Source organism: Chamaea fasciata, unplaced genomic scaffold, assembly GCF_029207755.1.
Source record: "Chamaea fasciata isolate MVZ Bird 193981 ecotype frontalis unplaced genomic scaffold, bChaFas1.0.hap1 SCAF_2, whole genome shotgun sequence".
Taxonomy (NCBI): Eukaryota; Metazoa; Chordata; class Aves; order Passeriformes; family Sylviidae; genus Chamaea; species Chamaea fasciata.
In genome coordinates, this window is record NW_027094087.1 from 51,058,971 (window position 1) to 51,068,871 (window position 9,901).

At 39.6% G+C, this 9,901-nt stretch overlaps 1 protein-coding gene across 1 annotated transcript; it reads left to right on the forward strand.

Annotated features, from left to right (window-relative positions):
* The first annotated feature begins 619 nt into the window (after nucleotides 1-619).
* Nucleotides 620-8,761, forward strand: UFM1 (ubiquitin fold modifier 1). The gene is made up of 6 exons (XM_066176051.1): nucleotides 620-656; nucleotides 742-798; nucleotides 1,533-1,590; nucleotides 3,712-3,751; nucleotides 4,141-4,173; nucleotides 6,487-8,761. Coding segments are annotated over exons 1-6 (258 nt in total). The 5' UTR covers nucleotides 620-654; the 3' UTR covers nucleotides 6,555-8,761.
* Nucleotides 8,762-9,901: the final 1,140 nt, after the last annotated feature.

The window sequence follows — 9,901 nt, forward strand, 5'->3', positions numbered from 1 at the left end:
TGGCACCATTCCCATGGCAGTCGTCTTTGGGGTATGTATATGCATTAATGAGATCCCCTCTCAGTCATTTCCCCAAACTGAAGAGGCCCAGCTCTCCCCTCTCTCTCTCCTAAGATGCTCCAGACCCCGCATCATCTTCGTGGTCCTGCGCTGGACCCTCTCCAGGACCCCCCTGCCTCTTGCATTGAGGAGTCCAGAACTGGACACAGCACAGGAGATGTGGCCCCCGGTTACCAAATCCCGCACTCCTGCACACTCCCTATGCGCCCGCAGCCCCCCGATCCCGCCGTCCCGCCCATCCCGGCCCCGCTCCCTCCCCGTCCCGCCCGCGCCTCCCTCCAGCGCCTGCGGGAGCGCCGGGTCCCGGTGCCGGGGTCCTACCTCGGCTGCGGAACAACCAGGGCTATTGCCTCATTAGAAATCCTCCCCGCCGTTCTCCTCTGCGCCTTGTCCACGCCTCAGACTCTCTCTTTTCCAGCTGCAGTGAAGCAGTGAGGACGAACACGGCCGCTCCCTGCCTCACAGCGGGTCGGCGGGGCACGTTATTTTCCCTTTGTGGTCAGGCGCGCCTCGGGCAGCTGAGGGCTGGGCAGGCCCCTGTGCTGCGGGCGGCGCTGACGTGTCGGTGGGAGCGGCGGCGGCCCCGGCAGCGCCATGTGAGTGAGGGTGGGAGGGACCGGCCGGGGGTCCCGCAGCCCCCCGCGCTCCCTCACCCAGCCCTAACCCCTGCTCTCTCCACAGGTCGAAGGTCACCTTTAAAGTGACGCTCACCTCGGACCCCCGGTTGCCTTACAAAGTGTGAGTGTCGGCGCTGCGTGGGGCGGCGGGGAAGTGAGAACGGGGCACATCCCGAGTGGTCTGTGATGGCCATCCCGGCGGGGCATTCCGGCAGTGGGAACGGCGTTTGTCTCCCTCCGTGTGGAACGATGGGCCGTGTCCGTGGTTAGCCCTGTTCTCGGGGCGTTCCCGCTTTGCCCCACTGGCGTGCGCGTATGCCACAGAGTCACTGGATCATTCAGGTTGGGAAATTTCTCTGGGATCATTGAGTCCAACCTTCGCCCGGTCACTGCCTGGTCAACCAGACCATGGCACTACGGGCCGCGTCCAGGCCTTTCTTCAACTCCTTCAGGGACGGTGACGCCACCACCTCCCTGGGCAGCCCCTTCCAATGTTTGGCAACCCCTTCAGTGAAAAACTTCTCCTGATGTTTCATCTGAACCGTCCCTGCCACAGCTTGAGGCCGAGGTCTCTCCTCCTGGAGAGGACTTTGCTATGGGGCCTAATCCCACACCTCCTGGGATTTGCCACATCTGCTGAAACTCCAAGGTGATCCCATTCGCTTCTAAAAATGCTTCTGTCGAAGCATCTCACATCCACCAGGGACCTGTTTTCGCCTTGAATAGTGCTTATGCAGCTTTGGCCAAAGCACTTCCCTTGGTAAAAGTGATGTTAAAATCAGTAGTTTACCAGCGGATAAAGTTGCTTTTTGATTTGTTTTGGCAGCCGTGTATTTACCTGTGTTGTGATTTCAGGTTAAGCGTGCCTGAGAGCACACCTTTCACAGCTGTCCTCAAGTTTGCTGCAGAAGAAGTAAGTAGAGAGTGACGATGTTGGTCTTTTAACATTTTGCAGGTTCTTGAAAGCAAAAGCTTTTAGGTGATAAAAGTGAAGTAGGTAATTCAGCACAAGGAACTGCTGTTGGTTATAGATGGTCACAAGCTTTACTGGCCTCAGTGGGGGCCTGGTAGAACTTGCAGAATTCTGAACTTAGGGATCTTTGCACAATTTATGCATCAGCAAATGGCACAGAGGTACTTTCTGGTTTTTGTAATTAACTATTTTGTACCAGTGATGGAAAAATTTGTGACAGTGAAGAGAATTAAAAGGTACTGCTGTTGGATACTTAATACTGAAATTTCTTATGTGGAAGAAATTCAGGCAAATTCTTCAGAATTATCCAGGAAGCTCTTAAACTCTTTTCACTAGTAATCTCCTCTTTGGAGGACACAGAGTTTTTGGTTGTGGAAGGTATTGAGATCAGCCATATGGGATAGATTCAGAAAACTGACTTAAGGGAAGAAGATGTGGATAGTGTACTCTCTGGCTTCTGTGTGTTGATCTTTCACATGGAATCTGATATCATTAGGTGTTTAAATTGCCCATATAATATATTTGAAGAGATGTATTATGTTGTTCAAATTGAGCACACAAAGATTAAGAGACATTTACAAGGTGTAAACAGTAAAATTGAGTGCTCAGAAGCATGATGGCTCTCTTCATCTAACTGGCAGAAAATCAGTGGAGAGTCTGTTCTTGCAATTCTCCCTCTTGTGTTTTTAGGAAAACCTGAGTTGTTTTGTGTTACTGAAAATTTCTTTTGTTGGAGCATTTTAATTTTAATAAAATAGTTAGGAAGGATAACAGACTCCAGGTCTTGAGTCTCCTTATGTTGTCACTGTTAAACCATGATGTGACAGAAACTATTAGAGGAAACAGACTGTGGGGGGAGGTTGTGGATTGGTTTTGTAAATTTGCTTGAAGAGAACATTACATGGAATATTGCTTGCTGCTGAAGATATTTGATGGTTTAATTGGCGGTTTTTACTATGTTTTCCCCAGTTATTTTTATTCTATATTAATACAGCGGTGCCAACACAACCCATACATAGAAACCTAGACCGAAAAGTCTAACTGAAAAGTCTAACCAAAAAGTCTGAGGTACCAGAAATGAGTGTGACTGAGTAGTTGGAGATGTTGAAAGGGAGGTGCCACTTCTAGTGAAAGTTGTCATTGAACTGTTAACTTCACCTACTCATGGAACCACAATGTTAGTTAGTGGTAGGGTCATCTGAGAAATGGGTTTAGAGAATCATTACTGATTTAAATAATCACATATAGCAAACTGTTTTTTAAATTGGTGTATTTTGTGCATCTATGGGAGTTTTGTTCTTTGACCTCAGGCTGTTCTGAAGCTTTTTGCATCTCTCTGAGACCAGGCAGAATGAAGTGCTTTGTAAACAAAGAGAAAAAAAGATCATTAAACTCTTCTCTAGGAATGAAGTCCCTTGTGAACTGGCATTGAAAAGAATGACAGATAACTATCAAATTATATGAATGTTTTTTCATTCCTTGAACTGCATAGCTTAACATTAACTTATGCAGTGTGTTGTGATTTGAGAACCAGTTTCACAGTACCTTAAATTATACCTACATGGGAAAGATCAAAATTTGGGCAAAGTTGTTAGTTGTTCTCCAAGGGAAGTGCATTATCCTCTCGGTGGTTAAAACTCTCAGGGCAGAGAAGTGTTCAAGTTCTGGCTATTCAGCCTTAGCAAGTTTCTATTGAGACATCTCTCAAAAACTTAAAATTTGTCAAATCATAACCAAACTTGGCCTAGTTAGAAAAGACCTCATTTATAGGGTATGGTATCTATTGGGTTTTTTCCCTTCATATTTTAAAGCTACCTGGTAGATGTCTCAGGTGTACATTTGCACAGTAGTTAGAAAAAAAATCTCCATTGCATTTGTGGACTACTAAAATAGTCATCCATTTCCATTAAATAAAGTTAGTTTTATCTATAAATCTGAAGGAACTCTTTTCCCATTTTATTTCTACCTGAACCAGCTAAAATTATAATTTTTATATAACCCACATATTTTCTGCTTTACTGTGTCTCTTATGCTGTTTTGTCCTACTCTTATTTCCTTTAGTTCAAAGTTCCTGCAGCAACAAGTGCCATTATAACAAATGGTAAGAATATAGTTTATATATATATTTTAATAGTTTTTGTGTTGAAGTTTCAGTGAAAGTTTATTGATAAAATCAATTCTGTCTCATGTTTCACAAATTCTATGTACTGCAAATTGAATATAATAATATTGCAGCATTATTTAAACTTCTTATGCATGGGGTGAAGATACTAAACCACTAATTCAGTTTTGTCCAAATATATAGCTTGGATTTCTCTATGCTGAAGTTTTCCTGTCAGTTCCCATGTTTTTGGCTATAGGAAGTAGCTGCATGATGACTTGATGTAATAGTTGTATCTTGCTGGTATGTTTTTTGAGCCGCAAGTTTAATGTAATAAATTGTAATATGCCTGTTACATCTTCTTTTTTTCTTTTTTTCCTTCTTCCTAGATGGTATAGGAATAAACCCTGCCCAGACAGCAGGTGAGTTACTGTGCATGAATCCCAGTATTTAAAACTTGTTACTTTGCCTAAGTATTCATCAGTGGTCATATGAAAATGTGGCTTTACATGTGGGTGATGTTCTAGTAACTAAATTAATTTTTCGATTTATTATCTGTTTTTAATACACTTGGTCATGACAAAATGGTAAAATTGCTTAAGGTATACTTGGGCTGTTTCTCTTCCTCAGCAGTGTGCTTTCGTTTTGTATCATGTAGCTTTAATCAGTTGTAGCTTAATCCTTTAAAGTAAATGTATTTAGAACTACTTGACTACTGAATGAAAGGATCCGTACAGTAGTTGATTGTACTTGCAGCTCTGCATATTGAATTCACATCTCCAGCTGATTGACTTTCCTAAGCTCTTATAAATATTGAGAAATTATTCAGTAGTATAAGACAGCATCACATAATCAAGAAACAGGTAAATTAAAAACATCTAGATGCAAAATGTTGTCATCACTGCCTTATTCTGCAGATATAAAATTAGGCACATGGATTATATATTTTTTTTAACATAGGTGTTCTGGCAATGCTGTGTGATGTTTCACTTAACCCAGAACAAAATGAACCAGTCCCCAACAAAAGAAACCTCCAAAATCAACCCAAACAAAACAACCTACACCAAACCTAATGCCCAGACCAAAATCCCTCCTCAGTTAACAAGTAAACATACGTAATTTAGGTGTAATCTTCTGTTCAGCCCCATTAATTGATTTCTCAAAATCCACTTTTTCCTTTTTACTTTTTTTTTCTTTCATGTATCAGAGTCCCTACCGACTGAACAGTTACTTTAGTCTTCAGAAACTTCCAAAATAAGATATATGGGAATAAAATTTTGGTAATCCTTGGGGATTTCAGAGGTTTTGTACCGTTGCACAATTTTCTTTCCTTTCTGAAAAAAAGCACTCAAGTATGACTTCATTTTCCTTACACGATTTCATGGAGCAGGGGAAATGAAAGCTGGAAGAGCTAGGCTTAGCACTTAATCCCTGTATTGATTTCAATTTTAAATCCTTGATAGTTCAGGGAGTAGTATGCTATAACTTTAATAAAACCAGTGTGATATTAATGATGAAAACAGACTGAGGTGAGGTGAGCTGCTGTCTCCATGAGATGCAGCTGGGGCCTGTTTTAAAATGTTAAGAATTCTGTGATGGCCCTTACAATAGGATGTTTCCAGTCTAGAACAGTAAGGCTAGTAGGCAGTTCTGTGTTTTGGTGGTGAGGCAGGTTTGCATTCAATGTGTTTTATAAATCTCTTCAGTACCCGGTCTTGGCAGAACTGTGAGATCAGACCATCTTCTGATAATATGTTCTTTTGAATTGATTTTCTGAGGGTCATTATGTTGAATATATACAATGATTTTGATGCTGATCCACTTGCTGGAGAAGTGGAGTTCAAAAAAGCTTTGTTCTAATATGCAGACAACTTAAATCGATGTCAAGTATCTTGATCTTCTTTGTGAGAGCACTCTACATCCCTGGAATGGGCTGCCTGGGAGAGAAATAGAATTACTCTGTTGTAGAAATCAATGCAAGGTTGAATAAGGAATCAAATATATTGTATTTTGTGCAGTAGTAGTATGAAGTAAAAAAGTAAATATTCCATATATTAATTAAATAAATACATCACTCAGTGGTGTGGTTTCATTTTCAAATGTTACATTTCATAGGAAAAATAGCAACCTGAATATGTTAAAAAATTCAATGCATCTAAACATTAGAAACTTCTAATTTTTAGTATGTCTTCTTGAAAAGACTATAATGGTTAAGACAATACAGTAATAAATAAGAAGTTGAAAGGGATTTTTATGCTAAAATTAGACTAACTTATGCTTGGATATTTGAAGAACCTTCCTAAAAGAAAAGTACAATTGAGGTTGTGAAGTTAGAAGTTGATAAGTGCTGAGCCAAGGAGAGAACAAAAAATGAATGAATGCATGAATGACCTCAAGATAACAAAATAATTATGGAAAAGTAAACCTTCATTTTCTAGTCTTGGAATTGTTATGGCTTATAAATGAAAAGAGGCATTTGAGTGCGGAACTGCGATGTTTGAAAGGCTACCCTTTGCAAGGTCTAGCATTTTTATTTAAAATAAAGAGCTGCTTGAAAAAAGAGGGGCAAGTTAAAATTTCTGTGGAATCATGAAAACTTTATTTCTGGTATGTCAGAGGAATTACTGTGAAGTTGTTAAACACTGACCTAACACTGTTATCCTTTAAATGTGTTTATTGAGGGAACATTGTATTTTCTTGGTTAGTAAAGCATCCTATTTTCTTTCTTTGTTCAGGAAATGTGTTTCTAAAGCATGGATCAGATCTACGGCTCATTCCCAGGGATCGTGTTGGGAGCTCATAACCTCTCCTGAGAGCTGGGGAATCAGTGACATTGTTGTACAGCAGAAGTCTACTTATTTTGGAACTCCAAAATGCAGACGATGAATTGGACTTCTTTAAAGCAAGCAAAAATGACTTCCCAGGATTTTGATTTTTTTTTTTATTTTGAAACAGAGATAAAGATTCATTTTCCTGTTAAAAAACATTAACTCATGCACTGATTCTTCTCTGCCTAGCAGAAGAACAGTCTGATTGCATGTTATGTTGCTGTGAGACAGACAGACCTCTCTATAGGTGTTATTGACACCACAAGGGTAAACACAGCCACCATTAATAGTTACTTTAAAATACTGGATATTGTTGGGCCTACTTCATGAAAGGGGAAACTCTGTTAGGGTGTTGCTACAAAGAAATCATTCCTATTGTGCGCTAAAAGTTGGGTTTTTTCCTGTACTTTTTTTTTTTCCTGAAGTTATTTCCATGTTTTGGGGAACAGCTTTCACTTGGCTTGAGTATTGATCTCAAGTAGAAGGGAAATTTCAGGAGTTTATTACTCAAATAAGTAAACAGCTGCCAGATGTTCCAAAGTAATTCTAAGATTTAATTGCTGCAAGTATTTGAGGTAAAGGAGAAAACAGATTTCTGTGTTTTAAGACTTCATTTTGACGTACTGTGAAGTTAAATTAATCTCAATTTCAGAGAACTTGTGAGACCTAGTCTCCTCACATGAAGTGCCATCAGCTGGGAAAGATTGCAGTGTAATTTGGGCATGTGTAGACTGGTCAAATATGTCATTCCTTTTTCAGTAAACTAATACTGTTTTTTCCCAGGAGTCTTGGTTTTGTGGCTGCCTGTTACGTGGAAAACAGCATAGAATTCACTGAAACATTTTGGTTCAGATTAGAAATTACCAGGTGTACACTATCGGTTGTGTATTTTAAGTAGAGAAATGGCTGCTTTTCTTGACCTGGTTGTCTATGCTGTGATTTAATGTATTTGGCAAAATCTTACCATATTGCATTTTTTTTCTGTTCTACTGAGTTGAACGGAAAGAACAATGGGTATTACAGTGCTTAGTTAAATGAGTATTGTCACAAATACAACTATCCTGTGTAGCCGTCATGCTTTTAGAAAGATGTTTAGATAATGTGTCAGATAATGCAGAAGTACAAAATGCCCTTCTGAGTGGGTGTAAGCTGAGGAAATAAAAGAGAACTCTTCAGAAATCAGTATTTGCCTATAAACAACTTCCAAATTTAAGATAAATTGTAAAATTCTGTATTTTCTTTAATGAACACTTAAATGAAAAAGTGCAAACGTCGTTCCTGTCCTATTCTTAGAGTTTGACAATAATTAAAATCTGTTCCTGTTCATTATTCAACATGCTTTGGGATTCATTTTAAGTCAAAAGATTGTTATTATGCAGAATTCTACAGAACACTGCCCTGAAGGGCAGAGTGCATAGTTTTTGTTAATCTAGTGCCACAATATGATTAGTAGGAGTGAAATTACTTGCATATTATTTTTAGCTGCAAATCTCTTGACTAAATGCTTGACAAAGCACCTGACATTGGAATATAACAAACAGAAATCTTTTTTTCTTTTTTTTCTTGTCTAAATGCAATGTTTTTGAAAGGGAATTATGGTTAACTGCATTTTGAAACTAGGATGCTCTGATGTTTATATAATTGAGGGTTATGTAAATATGATTTCATGTGGTGGCTAACATTTCTCACACAGTTACTTAGGTTATAACACAGCACAAAGTATTTGTTTGACATACTGCATTGCAGGTAGTTTATGTAACATGCTAAGAATTTGCTCATTTGGAAAAATAACTGGTATTTTTAGTACTCTGTTCATTACACCTTTGTCTCAATATGGCCTCTAAAATCTGAACGTGGCTTTTCTGTTTGGTAAAGAGACGATTTCAGTGCTAAAACATATTTACCAGTCTTTTCAATTTGACTCAGCCTTTGCAGATTCATTTTGTTAAATCCTGTTTGACATGGCTGTATAGGAAACTCTAAGTTTATAGGGCTTTGGGGTTGTTAGAAGATTCTGGAAATGCTGTGCTCCCAGATATGTACTGTCTGTCTATCCATACCTTATGGTGTACTCTGGAAATCAACTCTACCTTGCAGTTCTGTTGTTTTCAGCTCTTGTTATAACCTGAATGGTGTTAAAAAAGAAATTTGTGTGGTTTGTGATTCACTTTGTCTCACCTTTACTGAAGTCAATTTGAAGAGTCTTTTTTCTCTATTCTACATCTATAAAAGAATGACTGATTTATGTTACAGAGATAGTCCGCAGGAAAAAAATCTGATGGACGCATAAATTGTGAAAAGTCCCACCAAAACTTTCAAATATGTCTGATTGTTCTTTTGGTTTAAATGAGATCATAGGAGTTTTATTTTGATAAAATTTGAAGATATTGTTGACATTTTTCAGGGAGGAAAGCACAGTGATCTGATGAAGTACAGTAGAACAGGAGAAGTTAGAAAATGGCCCTGATTATAAGTTCTGTCAGCAATATAGTTTTTTTTGCTTTGTTCTTGTCACAAAATACAGCCTTATCGTGTGTTTGAGATGCAAAGGCCATTTTCATTTCTTGTTGTTACTAAGGAAGAGTCATAAAAATTGTTGACAGTAGGTCTCAAAAGTGGAGAATTTTTATTCTTTGTGGTTAGCATGATCACAAAAGCCCAGCTCCCACCACTGTTCCAGTGATCCGAGGAGCAGCTGGAGTGAGAGAAGGAGCTGTGCCAGCACAACTGCACAATGAGTGGATTCTGAAGGTGCCGGGGCACAGCACTCCTTTGTGTGGCAGCATGCAGGTGGCCTTCAAACAGAGCACTTCAATAGGGCTCTGGGAAAAATTCAATCCTGCAGTCATCCTAGCAGTGCTGTGCATACTGTTCCAGTGATTCTAGCAGGAGTGCTGAGCTCCAGCTGGGTGAACTTCAGTCCATGTGCAATGTGTTTCGAGTTGAATACAGTATACCCAACAGTACATCTCAGTAGTGAATTTCAGCTGCTGATGGAAGGTAAATAAATACTGGGGAGCGTTCACAAAACCAAGTGTGATCTTTTTGAGGCTATTCTCTGCAAGCTGCTTCTGAAGGTAACAGGTTGAAGTCCTCCAGAGAGATGCAGTGTAGCTAAACAAATCTTCAGCTCTGAATGGCTGTCTGAGAAGCCTTTACCTCTTCACTGGCTAGAGAAAGCAATTGAGTCATTAACCTGCAGGGGCTAATGTTAACCCTTTTGAATGCTTTTCCCGACTGGTACCTTTTCCCTCCCTTCAATATTATATGTTATATACCTGTCAACTCAGCCTTGTTTGATCTTGATTAACACGATGCAAAC

Bases quoted from the DNA above. Each gene is read 5' to 3' on its own strand.
- UFM1 (XM_066176051.1), top strand. The intron at 3,752-4,140 runs GTAAGAATATAG...CCTTCTTCCTAG, and splicing joins AAGTGCCATTATAACAAATG to ATGGTATAGGAATAAACCCT. The intron at 4,174-6,486 runs GTGAGTTACTGT...TTCTTTGTTCAG, and splicing joins AAACCCTGCCCAGACAGCAG to GAAATGTGTTTCTAAAGCAT.